General features: G+C 48.1%; 1 protein-coding gene across 1 annotated transcript in view; it reads right to left on the bottom strand.

Annotated features, from left to right (window-relative positions):
* Positions 1–20,594, bottom strand: part of KIAA1755 (KIAA1755 ortholog) — a 47,282-nt gene extending 26,688 nt beyond the window's left edge. Inside the window, exons 1-4 of the mRNA XM_032217279.1 lie at positions 20,277–20,594; positions 6,658–6,855; positions 3,508–4,759; positions 1,417–1,608 (exon numbers count right to left, since the gene is read on the bottom strand). Coding sequence (XP_032073170.1) covers positions 1,417–1,608; positions 3,508–4,759; positions 6,658–6,855; positions 20,277–20,387 — 1,753 coding nt within the window. The 5' untranslated portion in view covers positions 20,388–20,594. The remainder of the gene's footprint in view (positions 1–1,416; positions 1,609–3,507; positions 4,760–6,657; positions 6,856–20,276) is intronic.
* Positions 20,595–24,682: the final 4,088 nt, after the last annotated feature.

Below are 24,682 nucleotides of genomic sequence, written 5' to 3'. Positions count from 1 at the left end.
TGATAAATAGATGATAGATAAATTAGTGATAGATAGATAGATAGATAGATAGATAGATAGATAGATAGATAGATAGATAGAGATAGATAGATAGATATAGAGGAGAGGGGGAGAGATAAATAATAGATGATAGATAGAGCTGATAGATAGATGATGATAATGATAAATAGATGATAAATTAGATATAGATGATAGATAGATAGATAGATAGATAGATAGATAGATAGAGATAGATAGATAGATAGATAGATAGATAGATAGATAGATAGATAGATAGAGAGAGATAGATAGATAATAGATGATAGATGGATAGATGGATAGATGTTATAGATAGATAATGATAAATAGATGATAGATAAATTAGATAGAGATGAGAGAGAGAGAGAGAGAGAGAGAGATGATAGATGATGATGATAGATATAGATAGATAGATAGATAGATAGATAGATAGATAGATAGATAGATAGATAGACAGACAGACAGACAGACAGACAGACAGACAGATAGAGGGGGAGAGGTAGATAATAGATGATAGATAGATAGATAGATAGATAGATAGATAGATAGATAGATAGATAGATAGATAGACAGATAGATCTGATAGATAGATATAGATAGATGATATAGATAGATAATGATAAATAGATGATAGATAAATTATAGATGATAGATAGATAGATAGGTAGGTAGGTAGGTAGGTAGGTAGGTAGGTAGGTAGGTAGGTAGATAGGTAGGTAGGTAGATATAGAGGAGAGGGGGAGAGATAAATAATAGATGATAGATAGAGCTGATAGATCGATGATATAGATAGATAATGATAAATAGATGATAAATTAGATATAGATAGATAGATAGATAGATAGATAGATAGATAGATAGATAGATAGATAGATATAGGGGGAGAGATAGATAGATAATAGATGATAGATGGATAGATGTTATAGATAGATAATGATAAATAGATGATAGCTAAATTAGATAGAGATGATAGAGAGAGAGAGAGAGAGAAAGGGAGATATGATAGATGATGATGATAGATATAGATAGATAGATAGATAGATAGATAGATAGATAGATAGATGAGAAGGGGAGAGATAGATAATAGATAGATAGAGCTGATAGATAGATGATATAGATAGATAATGATAAATAGATCATAGATAAATTAAAGATAGATGATAGATAGATAGATAGATAGATAGATAGATAGATAGATAGATAGATAGATAGATAGACAGACAGACAGACAGAGACAGACAGACAGACAGAGGAGAGGGGGAGAGATAGATAATAGATGATAGATGGATGGATGGATGGATGGATGGATGGATGGATGGATGGACGGACAGACGGACGGATGGATAGATGATATAGACCATCCTCTCGGAGCATCCTTCAGGTTTCCATACAGCCTACCTGGCAGACGGACGATCCCCGAAGACAAAAGCTGGGAGTTGAGCAGATCCCACGGGACGGACTCGGAGGGACTCGATCCCAGGACAAGCGGCTCATTGACCAGGGGATCGGTGCTGGAGGGGGTTACGCCAGCAGCATCCAGATTCAGGGGTCTTAAGATTTCCCCAAATGCGACTTCAGTCTGACTGGAACCTGGGAGGGAAGGTAAGAAAAATTGACTATTTATTTATTTATTCATTCATTTGTTCATTCATTCGCCACCCATCTCACGGACAAGCGACTCCGGGCAGCTGACAAACCTCATAAAAAGAGAGGGATACAATATTAATACCTTATATCAGTGTTTCTCAACCTTGGCCACTTGAAGATGTCCGGACTTCAACTCCCAGAATTCCCCAGCCAGCATTCGCTGGCTGGGGAATTCTGGGAGTTGAAGTCCGGACATCTTCAAGTGGCCAAGGTTGAGAAACACTGCCTTATATATTTCAATACACTGCTTCTCGTTCTTGGCAACTTGAAGAGATGGGTGGACTTCAACTCCCAGAATCCCACCCATCTTTCCCGTCCCCAAGGCTGAGAAACACTGGCCAGGCTGGGGGATTCTGGGAGTTGAAGTCCACTCACCTTCAGCTTGCGAGGTGTGGCAAACATTGTCTTAGAAAATGCTAGGGAGAATTGTGTGTGTGTGGGGGGGCTGAAGACAATGTTTCCTTTGGGGAGGGGGCAGCAGGTCCCCAACCCTCGGGATATTTTGCAAGGCCTCTTATAGTGGCCATTGGCCATTAAGCGGTTTGAGTTCATGGGTGCCTGCGGCTGTTACTCATCGGTTTTATAGTTTTAGGTTCTTTTATCGGCCATTTCAATTGTATTTCTTGAGGCTGTAAGACCGGATGGTATAAAGTTCAATGCAATAAACAAAATTACGTTAAAACTTTGGCTGGCAATGGTGTGGTTGATGCAACCCCAGTTCAGGCCAAGATAGGGCAGCGAACACCAACACAATAGTCCCAGGGATTTCACTAACTGATGCTTTGTTTAATTTAATTTAATTTAATTTATTAAATTCGTATTGCTGCCCATCTCCCTATTAGCAACTCTGGGCTTCTTGCCAGGTGACAAATACGAGGAGTCCTTGATTAATAACGTTCCATTTAGTAACTGAAGTTATAGCGGCACTGAAAAAAACTTAGGATCATTTGTTTGTGTGTGTGTGTGTGTTTGTGTGTGTGTGTGTGTGTGTGTGTGTTCCAGCATAACTCTGGAACGCCTTGAGCAATTTCAACCAAACTTGGTACACAGATGACTTCCTCTCTGGAAAAAAAAACACTGTGTTGATAAAACACCCCTAACACTCCTCGGGCTGTGTGTTCTGTTAAGATACAGCCTGTTGTTCCTTCAAATGGCTTCTACTGTACAGCACAGTGGAGTTGCCATGATAACAGCTTCCCAGTACTCCACCAGGGGGCTCCCTCTGGTAAGGGGGAAAATCCAACATACAAATTACGTTTGGTCCAGACATTTTCCCGCTATAAATAAATACTTGGGCAACACCTGGATTCTCAGCTAGTTTGACGAATAAACGGGGAATATAAGAGAAGGACTAATGTTATAAAGGAGAATTTGTTAAAATGGATAAGGAAATATTACTGACATTATAGAATCAATCAATGTAAACTACCATTGCTGTGAACATTTTGATTATTTTTTTAAAACTACTTGTACCCGGACAACAATTGAAATTGGAATTTTTTGTATGTTATAAAATATATAAAATTTTACTAAAAAAAATTTTTTTTTCAGATGCTGACTCATATTTATGACGGTCGCTGAGTCCCGGGGTGACGTGATCCCATTATGCGACCTTCGGATAAAGTCCCTGGGGAAGCCAGGTTCACTTAGCCATCATCAACTGAAGAACCCCAGGGATTTACTCCATAAACTGTAGTAAGAAAAGGTCATAAAGCAGGGCAAAACTCACTTAACGACCATCTCAGTTAGCAGTGGGAATTTTGGGGCCCAACGGCGGCCATAATCTGAGGACTTCTTGCAAACCAAATTAAATTCTTGCATTTCCCCCCCCCTTCTTCTTACCTTTCCCACCTGCCAGGGGCTTTGCTCTGGCCCCTTTGGGGGAGGAGACCATCAACGTTTTCTTCCGAGGACCTTCGGGCCCCTTCCCAGCTTTTTCGGGGGAGCCGGGCCCCTCCCCAGAAGACGCCGTGGGACGATGGCCTTTCAGGAAGGAGAATTTGCTGCTGGACGCAGGACCTTCAGCCGGAGACTTTGTGAGTTTGGTGGCCGCCGGCTTGGGACTTTCTTCTGCTTTCCTGTCCTTGTTGGGGTGTTCTGGGAGGTTCGTAGAGATCATCTGGCCTGACCCTTCATCTGGCTGGGCCTCCGTGTCCTCGGAAGAGCAGGCTTCTTGGCTCAAGTCCATCTCCTCCAATATGGCCGCCATCAGCCCCGAGTTGAAGCTGATGGGGTTCTGGAGAGCCGCCATGTAGGAGTCTCGGTAGCGGCACCGTGGCTCATGGGTCTTGGAGTCCGGGCTCAGTTTCCTTCTCAGGCAGGGGGTACAGGGCCCTTCCTCCAAGTCTTGCTCCTTCCCACAATTCCAGGCCTCCCCCGGAGGTCCGGTCTCCCCGTTGGCCTGAAGAAGCCCCTTCTCGCCTTCCGGTTGAAGAGGGTGAGGGGCCACCGCTGGAGAAGACATCTCGGCTTTGGGGGATTCCTCCGAAAACTCCACCAGGTTGACATATTCGCCTTCCAGGTTCTCGCTAATGATGTCGCAGAGGCTGGGCACCACGAAGAGGGTGGACTTCTTCCAGGAGCCTTGGTCTACCTTGATGAGTCCCGGATACTTCCCTGGAGAGGGTTTGGAGACCTGGTCTTCACCGCTGGGGTGGCTTGGAGGCCCAGCCTTGCAGTGAGCCTCAGGGTGGCCGGAGTCCTTCTCCATGGGCTGTTCTGCTTTGGGGAGCTGGACGAACTCTGGGGTGGCTATTTTATTCCAGGGGACGGGGACAATCCCGTTGCCGGTGGCCACCAGGCAGGTGCGCAGGGCTGGCCGCTCCAGGTCTCGGTTGACGTCCTCCAGCCAAGCGTCGGTGAAGAGCCAGGAGCAAGAGGCATCAGGGATGGAGATCTTCTCGGCGGTGGTCAAGTCCCTGGAGAGACACTTCACCACCAGGCAGGCGGACTGCTCCCCACAAGGCTCGGCTTGGAGGTAGAAGTCCCCCGGACGGAGCAGAAGGGGGTTCAAGGGGCTGAGATGGACGGTCACCTTCTCATGGAGGCACAAGGGCCAGCCTTCGTGCAGGAAGACCTGGCCAGAGTAGGGAGCCTGAGGGGGGGGGTGGGAGAGAAGGAAAAAGAGAAGCCGTGCAGCGAAACCATTAAATTCTCTGAAATTTTAACTGTTTTTATATTTATCATTGACGGATGATACACTGCTGAAGTTACCTAGTGTGGTCGTGAGATGTCCGTAAGCGTACAACCAAGCTCAGAGGCCACCAAGAGCCCCATAGTTCTCCTCCTCCTCCTCCTCCTCCTCCTCCTCCTCCTCCTCCTCCTCCTCCTCCTCCTTCCATTCTCCTCCTCCTCCTCCTCCTCCTCCTCCTCCTCCTCCTCCTCCTTCCATTCTCCTTGTCCTCTTCTTCTCTACAAAGCCACCCTCCCTTCTAGCACTGATGATGTTCCCTAGTTGGGCCATGAAAGGTCTGCAAGAAGACAAACCAAGCTCAGAGAGCACCAGGGACCCCACAGTCCTCCTCCTCCCTCCCTCTCCTCTCTGAAAACCCCACTCCCTTCTAGCACTGATGACGTTACCTAGTCGGGAGATGAAATGCCTACAATTAAAACCATCAAGTTCAGAGAACATCAAGGATCCTATTGTCCTCCTCCCTCCTCCTCCTCCTCCTCCTCCTCCTGCCCCCTTCTTACTCTCTTCCACACCACAACCCCACTCCCTTCTCCCACTGATGATGTTACCTAGTTGGGTCGTGAAATATCTTTTTAAAAACCAAGCAATCTCAGAGACAGCACCAAAGACCCCCACAGCCGTCCTCCTCCTCCTCCTCCTCTTCCTCCTCCTCCTCCTCCTCCTCCTCCACTCTGCAAACCTCACTCCCTTCCAGCACGGAGAGGGGGGATTCTGGGAGTTGAAGTTGCCAACGTTGACGAACATTGTCCCCTAAGACTAGAAGCCCCTGCTGTGAAGTCAGCCAGAGCTGTGCAAAATTGTTTTTTGCAATAAGTTCGTCTGCAGGTGTTGAGACACACGCTCTGATTTTATTGCACAACTGCAACCCCACCATTTGCACGAGGGGAGCACACTGGGCGTGCCTTGACTGGGCTGGCTCAGGACCCCTGTGGACGCTGCCCTGAAGCCCAACACCCCAGAGCTGCCATTTACATGGGAGACCGAGAGAGGGAGAGACAGAGAGGGAGAAGGGGGGGGGAAGGAGAGGGGGGATGGAGAGAAAGAAAGAGAGAGAGATGGATAGAGGGAGAAAGTGGGAGAGAAAGACAGAGAAAGACAGAGAAAAAGAGAGGGGGAGAGAGGGAGAGAAAGAAAGGGAGCATGTGTGAGAGAGAATGAGAGAGACAGAGAGGGAGATGGAGAGAGAGAAAGAATGAGAGAGAGAATGAGATAGCGAGAGAAAGAAAGAGGGGGAGAGAGAGAGAAAACAGAGGGAGAGAAAGGCAGAGGGAGAGAGAGAGAAAAGAGAGAAAGGGATGGAGAGGGGGGATGGAGAGAAAGAATTAGAGGGAGATAAAGATAGTGGGAGAGAAGGGGGAGGGGGAGAGAGAATGAGAGAGGGAGGGACGGAGAGAGAGAAAGAATGAGAGAGAGACAGAGAGGGAGAGAGGGGGCAGAAAGAGGGAGAGAAAAAGAGAGAGAAAAAGAGAGGGAGAGAGAGGGGAGAAAGAGGGAGAGAAAAAGAGAGAGAAAAAGAGAGGGAGAGAAAGAATGAGAGAGAGAGAGTGAGAGAGAGAGAGAGAAAGAAAGAAAGAAAGAGAGAGAGAGAAAGAGAGAGAGAGAAAGAAAGAGAGAGAAAGAGAGAGGGAGAGAGAGAGGGAGAAAGAGAGGAAGAGAGAGAAAGAGAGTGGGAGAGAGAGAAAGAGAAAGAATGAGAGAGAGCGAGAGAGAATGAAAGAGGGAGGGAGAGAGGGAAAGAGTAAGAGGGAGAGAAAGAGTGAGAGAGAGAGCCGGGGGGGGGGGGGTCCTGCTGTACTTACGCAGGAGGCCTGCCGGATGTGTTCCAGGAGTCGCTTCAGAGGGATGAGGAAGTCCAGGAGGCAACAGAGCCCATCCCCGTGGTACTTGGACTCCAGGACCCGGAAGAGCTGGCTCAGCACCGTGGGCGCCGTGACCTCGAAGGGAGGGAAGAGCCCAGACAAGGTGTTCTGCACAGCAGCATCCAGAGATTGGGGGTCCTGCCGTGGGGAAGGAAGGAAGGAAGGGGGAGAGAAGGAAAAAGAGAAGGATGGAAGGAGGGAGGAAGGGAATAACAGGCATTCATTTTATTTAGTAACTTTATCTTCTCATTTCCAAACGATTCTAGATGACTTATAAATGCAATTTAAAACAATCAAAGCACCAGGAGAAGAGAACGTTTGTAGTCCAGGGTTGAATCGGGGGTCCTTGCTTGTTTTCTTGCAAGGCGTTTCATGACCCAACTAGCTAACATCATCAGCCCTAGAAGGGAGACAGAACAATGCCAAACCTCACTTCTAGCACTGATGTTGTTCCCTTGTTGGGTCATGAAATGTCTACCAGAAAACCACCAAGCTCTGAGAACACCCAGGACCCCCACAGTTCTTCTCCTCCTCCTCTCTGCACACCACACTCCTTCCTTGCACTGATGATGTTACCTAATTGGGTCATGAAACGTCTGCAGGAAAGCAATCAAGTTCGCCAAGAGCACCATAAATAAAGCGTGAAAACCACAACGTGTTAAGAGCCAAGGTGGCGCAGTGGTTAAATGCAGCACTGCAGGCTACTGCTAGATCAGCAGTTCAGCGGTTCAAATCTCACCGGCTCAGGGTTGACTCAGCCTTCCATCCTTCCGAGGTGGGTGAAATGAGGACCCAGATTGTTGGGGGCAATATGCTGACTCTCTGTAAACCGCTTAGAGAGGCCTGAAAGGCCTATGAAGCGGTATATAAGTCTACTGCTATTGCTAAAATCAGAACACTGGAACTGGGGGTGAATTGCAAACATCGGTAAAGCTGGGGGGGGGGGGAAACTGAAGGATCAGGTGATGGAATGTGTGCACAGATGAGGCCCTGGGGAGCAGAGGAAGGGCCATAGGTGGCCATAGGACCCAGGTGTGGATGGGATGGACATAAGGGTGAGGAATATGAATATACATTTTCTATTGTCTTTATTTATTTGCCTTAACAATTAAGAACTTTGCTCCTTTCCTGTCTCTCTCACTGCAGAGGGAGAGGGGGCTGCCTCAGATAAAACTTTGTTCTTTTATTCTGCTCTGCAATAGGAAGGGGGTGGGATGGGGGCTGCACGTTAACAGAGAGACAGAAGTTAGCACCTTAAAACCACTAGCCAGGATGTTAGGAACAAGAATAGCTTGTTCATAAGAAAAACCCCAAAACCCACATAGAGGTGGCACATTTTGCAAGATATCTGGGGTGCAAAACAGGTGGAGTGACATTTAGCTATTTAGCATAACAAAGGTAAAGGTTTAGGGGGCTGAAATCCAAACAACCAATCAATATATTATCGGTTATGCGTGCATTATTAAGGGAAGGGCAGAGGGTTGAAGGCGACCATCCCTTGACTATTAAAAACTGCTGTAAAAAGATTCTAATCTTGGCCCCTTGGTCAGCTTTTCAAACCGGGGTCCTCATATCTTGGTACCAAAATAAAAATATAATTCTGTATCACCCCTTTTGTCCGGTGATTTATCGGCTTCGACCCCCTGCAAGACAGAGCCCAGTTTTGGGAACAACAAAACCTCTCTTGGTGGTGCAAATCTGAACCCAGGACCAGATCCACTAGTACCTGGTTCATACCATTTTTAAACCCAAGCTAGAATTCCATCCACTCTTTGGGTTGGCCCAGGAAAATTAAATTGGTTTTATTAATTTGCTGTTCAACATTTAAACGTTTTCATTGGTTTATGTCATTATGGTATTTCTCACATGGGAAAAATAATAACAGAGTTGGAAGGGGCCTTGGAGGTCATCTAGTCCAACGCCCTGCAGGAAACCCTATACCACCTCAGACAAATGGCTATCCAGCATCTTCTTAAAGACTTCCAGTGTTGGAGCATTCACAACCTCTGGAGGCAACTTCTGTTCCACTGATTAATTGTTCTCACTGTCAGGAAGTTTCCTCCTCGGTTCTAAGTTGCTTCTCTCCTTGATTAGTTTCCACCCATTGCTTCTTGTTCTACCCTCAGGTGCCTTGGAGAATAGGGGGACCCATCTTCTTTAGGGCAGCCCCTCAAATATTGGAAGACTGCTATCATGTCCTGGTCCTTTTTTCATTAAAGTAGACATACCCTCCATCATTCTTCATATGTTTTATCCTCCAGTCCCCTAATCCTCTTTGTTGCTCTTCTCTGCACTCTTTCCAGAGTCTCCACATTGTTTTTAATATCATGGCGACCAAAACCGAATGCAAATATTCCAAGTGTGGCCTTACCAAGGCCTTATAAAGTGGTATTAACCCTTCATGGGACCTTCAATCCTGCAAAGGGGGGGGGGGCATTGTTTGGACATACACCCTTCTCACTTTATGTCCGAGAGTGAGACTTTGTGGTTCAGCAGACTTCACAGGAAGGAGCGAGAGCTTGTCCAACCAGTTTTTCCACCCCCCCCCCACCCTTCCTTTGGTCCACATGGCTGCAGGTGAAACCCACCCACCCCTCCCCTCCTTGCTGTGGGCAACGCCTTCCTTTCCAACCGGAAGGGACTTTCTCCCCAGAGAACAAGTCAGATTGCAGGTCCTCCTATTGCAGAGGTCTTCAAACTTGGCCACTTTAAGACTTGTGGACTTCAACTCCCAGGATTCTTAGAGAGGGCTGTAAAAGCACTGTGAAGTGATATATATAGGTTTAAGTGCTATTGCTATTGTTCTCTCTCTCTCTCTTTCTTTTATGCTCTATTGCTCTATCTATCTATCTATCTATCTATCTATCTATCTATCTATCTATCTATCTATCTATCTATCTATCCATCTATCTATCATTATCTGTCTGTCTGTCTATCATCTATCTATCTATCTATCTATCTATCTATCTATCTATCTATCTATCTATCTATCTATCCATCTATCTATCTATCATGTCTATTATCTATCTATCTATCTATCTATCTATCTATCTATCTATCTATCTATCTATCTATCTATCTATCATTATCTGTCTGTCTGTCTATCATCTATCTATCTATCTATCTATATCTATCTATCTATCATCTATCTATCTATCTATCTATCTATCTATCTATCTATCTATCATTATCTGTCTGTCTGTCTATCATCTATCTATCTATATCTATCTATCTATCATCTATCTATCTATCTATCTATCTATCAATCATCTGTCTGTCTATTATCTATCTATCTATCTATCTATCTATCTATCTATCTATCATTATCTGTCTGTCTGTCTATCATCTATCTATCTATCTATCTATCTATCTATCTATCTATCTATCTATCTATCATTATCTGTCTGTCTGTCTATCATCTATCTATCTATCTATATCTATCTATCTATCATCTATCTATCTATCTATCTATCTATCTATCAATCATCTGTCTGTCTATTATCTATCTATCTATCTATCTATCTATCTATCTATCTATCTATCTATCTATCTATCTATCTATCTATCTATCATTATCTGTCTGTCTATCATCTATCTATCTATCTATCTATCTATCTATCTATCTATCTATCATCTATCTATCTATCATTATCTGTCTGTCTATCTATCATCTATCTATCTATCTATCTATCTATCTATCTATCTATCTATCTATCTATCTATCTATCTATCTATCTATCATCTGCTGTATTACAGGTTAACTCTGATCACTACCAGGAGTTATTTCCTGGTTGACTCAGCCTTCTGTCCTTCCAAGGTCAGTAAAATGAGGACCCAGATTATTGGGGGGAAAAGTCTGACTTAGAGAAGGCTGTATATCTATATCTAATCTATATCATCCATCCATCCATCCACCCACCCACCCACCTACCTACCTACCTACCTATCAACTCTCTCTATCATCTATTTATGTCTGTCTGTCTGTCTGTCTATCTATCTATCTATCTATCTATCTATCTATCTATCTATCTATCTATCTATCTATCTATCTATCTATCTATCTATCTATCTACTATCTATCTATCTATCTATCTATCTATCTATCTATCTATCTATCTATCTATCTATCTATCATCTATCTATCTATCTATCTATCTATCTATCCATCCATCCATCCATCCATCCATCCATCTATCTAGATCTGTATCCTCTATCTACCTGCCTACCCCATTCATCCATATCACCTGCCTGCCTGCGAATTCAGAGAACTGAAGTCTACCCATTTCCTGCTAGCTGGGGAATCCTGGGGGTTGAAGCCTACGCACTGCGAAGTTGCTGAGATGGAGAAATTCGCTTCTAATGTATTCCCCCCCCCCACCTTTCCCAGGTCTATTTCTGCAAGGAAGCTTCTGCCATGGGCCTTGTTGTCATCCCAGGTGCTCCCACCTGAGACGGGAGGGGCGGCATGACTCACTTTGCAAAACCTGGAGTTGAAAATGTTGCTTCTGCAGAGCAAACCACATGGGAGAATCAGGCCATTTCCATGACCACAAACATGGGTGACTCATATCTCAGTCTGCCCAGAGGTGAAAACACAGGAACCAAGCCTTGATTTGCACCTGATCTCACAATAACAGAATAACAGAGTTGGAAGGGGCCTTGGAGGTCTTCTAGTCCAACCCCCTGCTCAAGCAGGAGACCCTGGACCATCTCAATGAAAAGAGAAGAAGAGCACAGCGATCGGGTCAAAATATTCAAATCGATCAGGTTAAAATAGCTCGATCGGGCAATCAAAGAACCACTACTGTATGAACAAGACAGCCAATTCCACTCTCTTCTAGCACTGATGTTTTTACCTAGCTGGGTCACGAAAGGTCTGCAAGAAAAACCTGCCAAGTTTAGAGAGCACCAATGATTGATTGATTGCTCTAACTGTAAAGAAATTTCTCTTTAATTCCAGATTGCTTCTCTCCTTGATCGGTTTCCACCCATTGCTTCTTGTCCTGCGCTCAGGTGTTTTGGAGGATAGCTTGACTCCCTCTTCTTTGGGGCAACCCCTGAGCTATTGGAAGACTGCTATCATGTCTCCCCTAGTCCTTCTTTTTATCCAACTAAGACATACTCAATTCCTACAACTGTTCTTCGTGCGTTTTATCCTCCAGTCCCCTAATCATCTCTGTTGCTCTTCTCTGAACTCTCTTCAGAGTCTCTCTCTCTTTTTTTATTGTGGAGACCAAAACTGGATGCAGGATTCCAAGTGTGGCCTTACCAAGGCATTCTAGAATAGAATAGCAGAGTTGGAAGGGACCTTGGAGATCTTCTAGTCCAACCCCCTGAAGGAAACCCTACACCGCTTCAGACAAATGGTTAGCTAATCTCTTCTTAAAAGCTTCCAACGTTGGAGCAAACACAACCAATCCATTCCACGGGTTAATTGTTCTCACTCTCCGGAAATTCCTCCTTAGTTTTAGGTTGCTTCTCCCCTTGGTTAGTTTCCATTCATTGCTTTTTGTCTGTTGTCATATAACTCCTTGTGTAGGTGTGGCGATCACCCATGGCCCAGTGCATAACAGGGCATGCGCAGCCACGCTGAACCACACAGGAAAAAACAAACTCCTAAAAGACATAACATCCTGATAGTCCACTCTAGATGTGCCTTACCAATGACGCCCAGGATTTGACCATATATAGACAGAACTTCCCTGAGCAGTAGATTAGCAATTGTAGTTTGACAGGCTGTCTTAAATCACATGCTGATTGCTCCTCCTGCCTTTGTCCTATCTCAATAAAAGGGGCTACCAGACCCCAATCTGGGTCGTCCCATCCCGAGAAAGCTCGTGTCCGTGTCTTTTCTCCACAATGGCCTCATGGGCGAACCATGGGTCTTGTCCTTCCTTCTGGTGCTTTGGAGAATAGCTTGACTCCCTCTTCTTTGGGGCAGCCCCTCAAATACTGGAAGACTGCTATCCTGTCTCCCCTGTTCCTTCTCTTTGATAGCAAGATACTCAAGGAGTAAGGGGTGGGCTCCATGCAGAGTAAATGACAGTCGGCCCTAGAGAACTAGCAACTGGGATTGCAAGAGCCAACACAGTTCTAGGCTGCATCAACAGAGGGAGAGAATCAAGATCCTATGAAGTGTTAATGTCACTTTATAAGGCCTTGGTAAGGCCACACTTGGAATACTGCATTCAGTTTTGGTTGCCACGATGTAGAAAAGATGTGGAGACTCTGGAAACAGTGCAGAGAAGAGCAACAAAGAGGATTAGGGGACTGGAGGACAAAACATAGGAAGAACGGTTGCAGGAACTGGGAATGTCTAGTTTAATAGAAAGAAGGACTAGGGGAGACATGATAGCAGTCTTCCAATATCTCAGGGGTTGCCCCAAAGAAGAGGGGGTCAAGCTATTCTCCAAGGCACCTGAGGGCAGAACAAGAAGCAATGGGTGGAAACTAATCAAGGAGAGAAGCAACTTAGAACTGAAGAAGGAAGGAAGGAAGGAAGGAAGATAGGAAGGAAGGAAGGAAGGAAGGAAGGAAGGAAGGAAGGAAGGAAGGAAGGAAGGGCAATGGGTGGAAACTAATCAAGAAGAGAAGCAACTTAGAACTGAGGAGAAACTTCCTGACAGTTAGAACAATTAACCAGTGGAACAGAAGTTGCCTCCAGAAGTTGTGAATTCTTTAAGAAGATGTTGGACAGCCATTTGTCTGAAGTGGTGTAGGGTCTCTCTCTGTCTCTCTGTCTCTCTCTCTCTCTCTCTCGGGTGAAAAAACCCCTCGGATGGCACCGGGGCCTGAACTGAAGTGGGTTTTAGCCGTTTTGAGTCTGGCAGCGCCAAGAAACCCCCAGACTTTTGTCTGGCTGATGCCAACCTTGACCTACAGCAGATGCCACTCTGGTTGCAGAAGGTCAGGCACTGAATTTAGCTCCCCTTGGCCGGGGGGGGGGGGGGGGCTGGCAAGGGGCATTCCAGGGCCCTGCGAAAGGGGAGGTGGGGATGGAGGACAGACTCCCCCTCCCCACCAGCCGGTGCCAGCCTGGTGCCGATGCCAAGGTCACCCCCCAGGCCCCCCCGAACAAAGCAGGGGATGCCATCCATCCCAGCCGTGTGACTTTTAATCCTGGGCAGATCCTCCCAGGCTCACATTGGAAGCTATTTTTAGCATCTTTTGTAAAAGCTCAAAAGCTTTGGAGGAGTTGTTTACACATACCCCAAATTGAAATCATCTGCCAAGGGAGGAGGAGGAGGAGGAGGCGGCAGAGGGGGAAACTCCCAAATTTTTCCCAGCATTGATTATGGAGGGCAGCTGGGAGGAAGGGAGCGAGGAACTGCAGTGAGGAACGAGGTTAAAAGTGGGAGAGACTTCACCTGGCATTTGTGCCCCTGGCCCCTTCAATCTGAGCTTCATCTTCAGGTTTCTTGAACCCAGCTTGAAAGTGGGGCCACCCCCACGGCCCAGCAGTCTGAGGGAGGGGAGACAGACTCTACGGCAGGGATGGCAAACCTTTTTGGCACCGAAGGCGCATGCTTGCACGCCACAGTGCCAGAAACCCGAAGACCAGCTGGCCATGCCCGATTTTGGCCATTTGGGGGGCTGTTTTCAGGGCATTTTTCAGGGCATTTACAGCCGTTTCTCAGTTATCTGGCGCCCACGAAGACCATGCACACCGGAAACCAGAAAAGCAGCCGGTAATAGCACACATACCCACCGAGAGGGCTCTACATGCCACCTCTGGCACGCGTGCCATGGGTTTGCCATCACGGCTCCAGGGTATCATTAAAAGGGGTGTCTAAGACACCCCAAAGTCCCTGAGTGAGGAAATCTCTGTTTTCTTCCAGGGTTTGTTTCTTCCTTGAGGTTGGAGATGAAGGTAGGATCGGCACAGACGGTTTGGCCCAGCAGTGAAAGGATCGTGCTAGAAACCAGGCATTGTGAGTTCTAGTCCCACCTTAGGCATGAAAGCCCATTGGGTGAATCTGGGCCAATCACCAGGAGACGGTGAGTTCTAGTCCCGCCTTAGCCATGAAAGCCCATTGGGTGACTCTGGGTCAATCACCAGGAGACGGTGAGTTCTAGTCCCACCTTAGGCACGAGAGCCAGCTGGGTGACTCTGGGCCAATCACCAGGAGACGGTGGGTTCTAGTCCCGCCTTAGGCATAAAAGCCAACTGGGTGACTCTGGGCCAATGACCAGGAGATGGAGAGTTCTAGTCCCGCCTTAGGCATGAAAGCCCCATTAGGTGACTCTGGGCCAATCACCAGGAGACGGTGAGTTCTAGTCCCGCCTTAGCCATGAAAGCCCATTGGGTGACTCTGGCCCAATCACCAGGAGACGGTGAGTTCTAGCCCCGCCTTAGGCATAAAAGCCAACTGGGTGACTCTGGGCCAATCACAAGGAGACGGTGAGTTCTAGTCCCGCCTTAGGCATGAAAGCCCATTGGGTGACTCTGGGCCAATCACCAGGAGACGGTGAGTTCTAGTCCCGCCTTAGGCATGAAAGCCCATTAGGTGACTCTGGGCCAATCACAAGGAGACGGTGAGTTCTAGTCCCGCCTTAGACATGAAAGCCCATTGGGTGACTCTGGGCCAATCACCAGGAGACGGTGAGTTCTAGTATCACTTTAGGCATGGAAATAACAGTGTGACCCAGGTGGCTGGGTGACTTTGGTCCAATCACCAGGAGACAGTGAGTTCTAGTCCCGCCTTTAGCAGGAAGGTCGGCTGGGTGATTTGGAGCCAATCACCAGGAGACGGTGAATTCTAGACCCCGCCTTAGACATGAAAGTAACAGTGTGATCCAGGTAGCTAGCTGACTTTGAGCCAATCATCAGGAGTTTGGGAGTTCTAGTCCCGCCTTAGGGTGAGACTGGACGGCGAGTTCTAGTTTCATCTTACGCACGAAAGTCAACTGGGTGACTTTGGTCCAATCCCCAGGGGATGGTGAGTTCTAGTCCTGCCTTAAGGACATGAAAGCCAATCACCAGGAGACAGGGAGTTCTAGTCTTATCTTAGGCATGCAAGCCGGCTGGGTGACTTTATCTCGTCCTACCTCACAGGATTGTTGTTGTGGGGGAGGAGGGGATGAAGAAGGAGTTTGAGACACGTTCGCCTCCTTGAGTTACTTCTATATAATAATAAACACTGGATAAAAATCAGATAGGTAAATCAAATATACAGTGGACTGCCCCTCCCTTTGCATCCCTGGTACCTCCCTCCCAGCCCCCTCCCCAAAACCAGACAGAGCCAAATCAAGCCCCCCATCTACTTAACACTCCCCCCCCCCAGGGCTGTGCCAAGTTCCCCTGGCTGCCCTCCCCTTGCAGAAAACCCGGATTTTCCACCCCCCCTCCTCCAAGCTTAAGAGAGAGACTGCTGACTCTATGAATTCCCCCCCTCCCTCCCCCTCCCCCGCTTTTTAATGAAAAGACCCTTGCCCAAACGGGTCACCTCCAGCAGTGCCAGCAAGCCAGAAGCCACCATCCCCTCCGAGGTGGGAAGACAGAGAACCCCCACCCCCACCCTGGAAAAAGCCGCTTGTTTCTACTCCCCCTTCCCCCCCCCTCTTGCCCGCCTGCCTCCCCCCCCCCCATCTCTTCGCTGACATGAAAGGGGGAACGAAGCCTCTCCGGCTGGGACCACCACCCTGTGTCCTCCCTCCACAAAGCAGGAACTCTTCCCAGTTGCAAACGGTTTTGGCAGGAATCCGAACAAGGAGCCGAGAAGGAGAAGGAAGGATGAATTATGGTCCAGAAAGCCAGTGGGGGGAATGAAGCTGTCTGGGAACCGGGGGTGGGGGGGGTGGGGGGGGGATAAACAAGCAGTCAAGTTCCCGCCCTCATGAACTCTCCTCCAGCTGTGGAAATCTGGCCACCGCCAGCCTGGTTGTGGGGGGGGGGGGCGGGGAATCCTGAATCTGTGTGGAAGGTTGTGGTCCAGGGAAGAGCCCTCCCGCCCCCCACGCCCCCCCCCCCTGAAAAATTTCAGCCTCTGAAACTTTCTGTCTGGTTGGGAAAATCCCATCCTCTCTAAGCCAGACGGTTCCTTTTGCCCCGTTTGAAGCTGCAATGGAAATGCACGCATGGGCGTATATAGAATGAGAAAGGTTGGAAGGGACCTTGGAGGTCTTCTAGTCCAACCCGCTGCTGAGGCACGAGCCCCCCCCCCATCCAGGGAGTCCCCTTGAATTGCAACTGTTCCTTTAGTGATTCTTATGATGGCACTGGACACAGTGGCTGAGGACCGTTTCCCCACATACTACGCCCCCCACACACACCCCGTGGTCGCGCAATCAAGATCTCAGCCATTTGGCAGCTGACTCGTATTTATGACGGTTGAGAGGGGGGGGTCACGCAATCCCCTTTGTTGACCTTCTGACAAGCAAATCCATGGGGAAGCCCCTTAGCAGCCATGTAACAAGTGAAAGGATTCACTTAGCAATGGTGGTGAGGAAGCTTGTAAAAGGAGACAAAACTCACTTCATAAATGTCTCACTTAACAACAGAAATTCTGGGCTTCCCCGTTCCATTTCAAGGATTCCCCGTTCCATTTCAGACAAATGGCTGTCTAGTCTTTTCTTAAAGACTTCCAGAGTTGGGACATTCACAACTTCTGGAGGCAACTTCTGTCCCACTGGTTAATTGTCTTCACTGTCAGGAAATTCCTCCTCAGTTCTAGGTTGCCTCTCTCCTTGGTTAGTTTCCACCCATTGCTTCGCCTCCTCTCTCCTTTCCCTCCTGGATCCAAAGTCCCCGGCTTCTTTTCCTCCAAGCCCCCAGGCGGCCTTTCCAAACAGCTGCTAACAATCTCCACCGCTCGGTGCCAAAGTTTTGTTCCTGCTGCTGAAGACGAGCGAGAGAGCGAGGGGGATCTCATTTATTTCTTTATTTTGCGTGAGAAAGAAACTTCTCCCTGCAGAGCCAAGAAAAGGAGGAGGAGGAGGAAGAGGAGGAGAGAGAGAAGAGGAGAAATGAGGGCAGGAAGAGGAGGAAAAGGAGGAAAAGGAGGAGGGAAGAGGAGAAATGAGGGGAGGAGGAGGAGGAGGAAGAAGAAGAGAAAGGGGAAGAGGAATGAGGGCAGGAAGAGGAGGAAAAGGAGGAGGAGGGAGGAGGAAGAGGAGGAATGAGGGTAGGAAGAGGAGGAGGAGGAAGAAGAAGAGAAAGTGGAAGAGGAATGAGGGCAGGAAGAGGAGGAAAAGGAGGAGGAGGGAGGAGAGAAATGAGGGAAGGAAGAGGAGGAGGAGGAGGAAGAAGAAGAGGAGGAGGAGAAAGGGGAAGAGGAATGAGGGCAGGAAGAGGAGGAAAAGGAGAAGGAGGGAGGAGGAAGAGGAGAAATGAGGGGAGGAAGAGGAGGAGGAAGAAGAAGAAGAAGAAGGAGAAGAAGAAGAAGAAGAAGAAGAAGAGAAAGGGGAAGAGGAGGAAGAGGAATGAGAGCAGGAAGAGAAGGAAGAGGAGGAGGAGGGAGGAGGAAGAGGAGGAGGGAGGAAAAGGAATGAGAGGAGGAACAGGAGGAGGAATGAGGGGAGAAAGAGAAGGAGGAAGAAGAAGAGGAGGAGATAGGAGGGGTTGCTAGAAAGTTGGGGCTCTGGCAGGCAGCTGGGGAGATTTTGCCCCCTTTGGCCTTGGGCCTTCCATTCTTTGGGAGCAGGGAAAATGTCTAGAATATATATATATATATATATATATATATATATATATATATATATATATATATCTATCTATCTATCTATCTATCTATCTATCTATCTATCTATCTATCTATCTATCTATCTATCTATCTATCTATCATCTATCTATCTATCTATCTATCTATCTATCTATCTATCTCTATATCTATATATCATCTATCTATCTATCTATCTATCTATCTATCTATCTATCTCTCTATATCTATATATCATCTATCTATCTATCTATCTATCTATCTATCTATCTATCTATCTATCTATCTATCTATCATCTATCGATCATCTATCTATCTATCTATCTATCTATCATCTATCTATCTATATCTCTATCTATATATCATCTATCTCTCTATCTATCTCTCTATCTATCTATCTATATCTCTATATCTATATATCATCTATCTATCTATCTATCTATCTATCTATCTATCATCTATCTATCTATATCTCTATCTATATATCATCTATCTATCTATCTATCTATCTATCTATCTATCATCTATCTATCTATCTATCTATCTATCTATCTCCTATCTATCTATCTATCTATCTATCTATCTCTCTATCTATATATCATCTATCTATCTATCTATCTATCTATCTATCTATCTATCTATCTATCTATCTATCTCCTATCTATCTATCTATCTATCTATATATCATCTATCTCTCTATCTCTCTATCTATCTATCTATCTATCTATCTATCTATCTATCTATCTATCTATCTATATCTAAATATATATATATAAATCTTGCCGTTCTTTAGCCCAAGAGAAGAGCCAGAGGTTTGGGATGCCTTCGACCCACAACGCAGCCAAGTCAAACCATGGGGGGGGGGGGGTTGCTCAACCACTAAGCTCAGACAACCGACAAGCCTCAAGATTCCAAGGCTCTTACAAGGGCCACGATTTTGAGACACCAACGACTGCCAAGATTTCGACGTGGGCCGGGCCAACCCACCTACCACCATCACGATTTTGAAACCCCTGCAGTCACCAAGATTTCGAGGGTCCCCCAACCGCCAAGATCCCATGCCTTGGGCAGCCCCTTTGCAAGGGAAGCCCCAGCGGCACCCAGTTTACCCCAAAGCCACCCGCCTCTCTCGCTCTGATGCCAACACAGGAACTCTGCAGCCGTTTCCCCTTCCGAGAGGCGCCTTCTCTCTTGTGCCCACGGGGCCGAAGGTTGCATTGGCACCACCAAATCCAGAAAAACCAGGGTGGGTTGAGCCGGATAGGCTTGCATGGCGCTCTGCCAGGGGCACTGGGTGGTCCCCGGGGGGGGGGGTCCTTCCCTCCTCCCCCCCCTTCACCTTTGGGAGACCCAGGCTCTGCCTGCCCACCCGCCCTCGGGGCGCACCTGGCCCCAAATCCTACCTAAAAGCACCTCCTTCCCTTCTTCGTCTTCTCCTTCTTCTTCGCGGGGAGAAAGTTTGCCAGCCCCGCTTGGCCTTCGCCCGCCTAATGGCTGCGGGGAAACTTCGGAGAACGCCGCGATAAGCACCTTAGCTACCTGGCTGGTGCCCATCCCACCCCTGGACTCTCCCTGCCCTGGAGGAGGGCACTAAGCGCAGGGAAACACGGAGGGGTTATTTCCTCTCTCCCTCTCTCTCTTTTCAAGGGGATTCGAACGCTTTTGTGGGGGGGACTCGCAGCCTGAAAGGGAGAAAGCCTCAACTCACGCAAACTTTTGCTCTCCTGCACCAGATGGAGGGTTGCGCTAAAGTGGCCGGGCGGGACGGGGAGGGGGGCTGGCAAAGCAGTGGCTGGAGGTGGGGGGTGGGGGTCTCCCTTGGCCTCCTTGGTTGGTCTTTGGGGGGGGGGGTCTTCGGGCAGGAGGGGGGCTGCAAAAGGGGAACAAAGGCGTTCTCATTACCATGGCTCCTTGGGAAGCGGCGCTGGAGGGGGCCGAGAGGACCCCAACCGCCCTCCTTCCCCGGGGATCACTGGGCGGCCGCTGCCTTCTGCCTTCGCCCGGCTCCCCCATCGCGATCCCGCTCAGGCATTCTGCAGAAGGGGCTCCGCTCTGGCGGGGCTGGAGAGGGGGGGGGGAGAGGGAGGGGGGAGGGGATCCAGGTGGGCTTGGCCCCGGGCGACGGGCCACACTGCCCCCCCTCTCCTCTTCTTCCTCCCCCTCCTCCTCCTCCCTGCAACCGAGGACGCCCCTCCCCCGACCCAGCGCTAGCTCCGCTCGGCCCGCCTGGGAGCGCCTGGCGAAGAGGGAAGAAGAGGGGCTCTCCGGCGGGAGGGGGGGAGGAGGGAGTGGGAGGGGAATGGGGGAAAGGGGAGGGGGAAGAGGCTGCCCTCTCTGGAAAGATCCCCCCCCCTCGCCCTCCCTTTGGCGCTCTCGCTCTCTCTCTCTCCCACACACTCACTCACTCTCTTTCTCTTTCTCCCTCTCTCTCTCTGTTTCTCTCACTCTCACTCTCTTTCTCTCACACACACAAATTTTGTCTCTCTCTTTCTCTTTTCCTCTTATGCACTTTCTCTCTCTCTCACACACACACACATACTTTCTTTCTGTTTCTCTCTCTCACACACACAACATTTTTGTCTTTCTCTTTTGCTCTTATGCACTTTCTCTCTCTCTCACACACGCACACAAACACACACTTTCTGCCTCTCTCTTTCCCCCTCCCTCCCTTCCTTTTGCTCTCATGCACTTTCTCTTTTCTCTCTCTCTCCCTCCCTCTCTCTCTCTGTTTCGCTCTCTTGCACTCTTTCTCTTTGGGGTGTGCCAACCCTACAGAAGAGGGCCCCTCTTTGTGTCCTGCCCTGTGCCCAGACAGCTTCCTTGCCTGCAAGAGTGGGGAGGGGGCCCCTGCATACCCCTCCAGGGTGGAACCCTTGCAGTTGGCGCTGGCTGGGGTCTTGCAAAAAGCCCATCCTGCTGAAGGGGCTTCTGTCCAGGCAACCTCCTGCTTGGCCAGCCTTTCTTTCTGCCAAGAAACCCCCTCCTGCCCCCTCCTCACCCCCCCCCCAAATCAGCTTCTTTCTCCTTCCCTTCCTGAAAGGGGCCCTGACCCCCCCCCCCCACAACTCCAGTCAATAGGGAGCTTAGCTGGAGGAAGCTGCCCGAAATCTTTTCCTCCCCAAATGAGGAATCTACGTTGTCCACAAATCAGGCTGTGCAGCCATGGAGATGGGGGGGGGTGTCTTGCCAAGGAAGGGGGGAAGGAAAGGAAGACCCCCCCCCCATCCCCACCCTCCAGCCCCCAGGAAAACTTCTCTTCCTTTGAAAATGATAACCAGCAAAGCAACGAAAGGGAGAACAAGAAGCAATGGGTGGAAACTAATCAAGGAGAGAAGCAATGTGTTTGATTGACAATAGGTGACCTTGGATAAAGTTTGAGTGAGGACTATGGAGGACGCATAGAAACTCTGTCACCAATCGACACGTAATTGAAGGTGTTTTTATGTTACATGTTTTGTCTGTGTTTGTTTAAAAATAAAATTTAAAATTTAAAAAAAAGGAGAGAAGCAATCTGGAACCAAGGAGAAATCCGTGGAACTCCTTGCCTCCAGAAGTTGTGAATGCTCCATCACTGGAGGTTCTTAAGACGAGATTGGACTGCTGTTAATGGTCTAGGGTTTCCTGATTGAGCAGGGGGTGGAACTAGAAGACCTCCAAGGTCCCTTCCTGAATAATCTGTTATTATTCTTTGTAACAGGTGGATAAACAATCTTTCTTTCTTTCTTTTTCTTTCTTTCCTTCTTTCTTTTTCTTTCTTTCTTTCTTTCTTTTTTCCTTCCTTTCTTTCTTTCTCTCTTGTTTTCTTTCTCCCTCTCTCTCCCTCTTTCTCTCTCTCATTTCTTCCTTCCTTTCTTCCCATCCAACTTTTTTTTACAAATAACTCAAGGCAGCAAACATGCATAATATTCCTCCTCCTATTTTCTTGTGCGGTGAGTTGGCCCAAAGTCACCCAGCTGCCTTTCGTGGGTAGGGTGGGATTTGAACTCAAGAGTCCCCTGCTTTCTAACCTGGTGTCTTAACCTTTAGACCAGGCGTCTCCACCCTTAGCTGGAAGCTTTCACTGGAGGCTTTCAAGAAGAGACTGGACTGTTAGAAATGGTAGGGTCTCCTGCTTTTTTTTTGGGGGGGAGGGGTTGGACTAGATGACCTACATGGTCCCTTCTGACCCTGTTAATCTGGACACCTTAAGATGTGTGGGCTTCATTTTCCTCAGAGTGGCTGAGGAATTCTGGGAGTTGAAGTCCACGCATCTTAAAGTCATCAAGGGTGGAGACCCCTGCCCCAGCCTAAGCCAAACGGCCCCTTGGCTGAGAGTCTTGGAAGTGAATGGGCACCGGTGGGAAAACGGCTGGTTCTTCTCCCTCCTGGATAGGGTGCCTGGGATGGGCGAGCCATAGGATGCCCCCATCACCCCTCGCCCTGGATTTATGGGGCAGCTTCCAACAATAGCAATAGCAGTTAGCAATAGCAGTTAGACTTATATACCGCTTCATAGGGCTTTCAGCCCTCTCTAAGCGGTTTACAGAGTCAGCATATCGCCCCCAACAACAATCCGGGTCCTCATTTCACCCACCTCGGAAGGATGGAAGGCTGAGTCAACCCTGAGCCGGTGAGATTTGAACAGCCGAACTGCAGAACTGCAGTCAGCTGAAGTAGCCTGCAGTGCTGCATTTAACCACTGCGCCACCTTGGCGCCCTTCTCCTCTGGCCAAATTTCGCTGTCTGCAGTGACGGCCCACAAGTTAAGCGCATGGGAGGCGGCGGCAGCCGTGTGGAAGGCGGGTGGGGGCATTGGTGATATCCACAATGAAGACATTGGAAGCGACAGAGCGAAAAAAAACCGTACGGGGAATTTAAAGTCTAGATTGATCGGCCCCTGTGACAAATCGCAGGCGACATTCCTGGGATCGAAAGAAAACTAGTTGGCGTTATTGAATGTAGCCGTCAAAAGACGCCTGAACAACAGAAAGACCAGAAATTGACAAAGGCGCCAGGAATTTGCAAAAGAATTGAGAGATGTGAACACGGTAGAGGTTCCCGCTGGAGTGGAAGAGTGCAATATTCTGCATTTTTGGCTAGTGGTCCAGTTTGGTTTGATAGCAATAGCAGTTAGCAGTTAGACTTATATACCGCTTCATAGGGCTTTCAGCCCTCTCTAAGCGGTTTACAGAGTCAGCATATTGCCCCCAACAACAATCCAGGTCCTCATTTTACCCACCTCGGAAGGATGGAAGGCTGAGTCAACCCTGAGCCAGTGAGATTTGAACAGCCGAACTGCAGAACTGCAGTCAGCTGAAGTAGCCTGCAGTGCTGCATTTAACCACTGCGCCACCTCGGCTCTGTTGATGGTAAGGGGCTGCCCCTGAAGAGTGTTCGGAGACTACAGTTGGCCCAGAATGCAGCCGCGCGAGCGATATCGGGTGTACCTAGATACACCCACGTTACACCTATCCTCCGCGAGCTGCACTGGCTTCCTATCGGTCTCCGGACGCGCTTCAAGGTGCTGGTTATTACCTTTAAAGCCCTACATGGCTTAGGACCTGGATATCTCCGTGACCGCCTCCTGCCACATACCTCCCAGCGTCTGATAAGATCTCACAGGCTGGGCCTCCTCCGGGTGCCGTCGACCGGGCAATGCCGGCTAGCGACTCCTCGGGGGAGGGCCTTCTCTGTAGCTGCTCCGGCCCTGTGGAACGATCTACCCGCAGATATCCGGACCCTTCCCACACTCTCGGCCTTCCGAAAAGCCACTAAGACCTGTCTGTTCCGGCCGGCCTGGGGCTGTTGACCCCATCAATGAGGTCCAGCCCCATCTAGGTTTGAGTGGATGGTGTGTTGTTTTTAAATCTGTTTTCTCTTTTCCCTATATTTTAGTTTTTTACTTTATTCATGTATTTGTAAGCCGCCCGGAGTCCTACGGGATTGGGAGGCATATAAATTTATTAAATTAAGAAAGAAAGCAATCTTCAAGTATATTGTCAACTGTAGGGAAAAATTGTTATAAATACATATTATTAATAACAGTTGTGAGATCATATAATTGTGAATGTATATATGAAATTGATAAAATAAAAAAAATAATAATAATTAAATTACAATTAAATTACAATTACAATTGCTGTCCTAGGAATCAGGAGACGGTGAATTCTAGTCCCGCCAGGTGAGTCTGGGCCAATGACCAGGAGACTGTGAGTTCTAGCTTTGTTTCACACATGAAAGCCAGCCAGATGACTCTGGGCCAATCACCAGGAGATGATGAGTTCTAGTCCCGCCTTAGACATGAAAGCTGGTTGGATGACTCTGGGCCA

The sequence above is a fragment of the Thamnophis elegans genome, chromosome 5 (genome assembly GCF_009769535.1).
Source record: "Thamnophis elegans isolate rThaEle1 chromosome 5, rThaEle1.pri, whole genome shotgun sequence".
Taxonomy (NCBI): Eukaryota; Metazoa; Chordata; class Lepidosauria; order Squamata; family Colubridae; genus Thamnophis; species Thamnophis elegans.
Note: the sequence above shows the minus strand (reverse complement) of the source record. Positions and strands in the feature narration are given on the sequence as shown.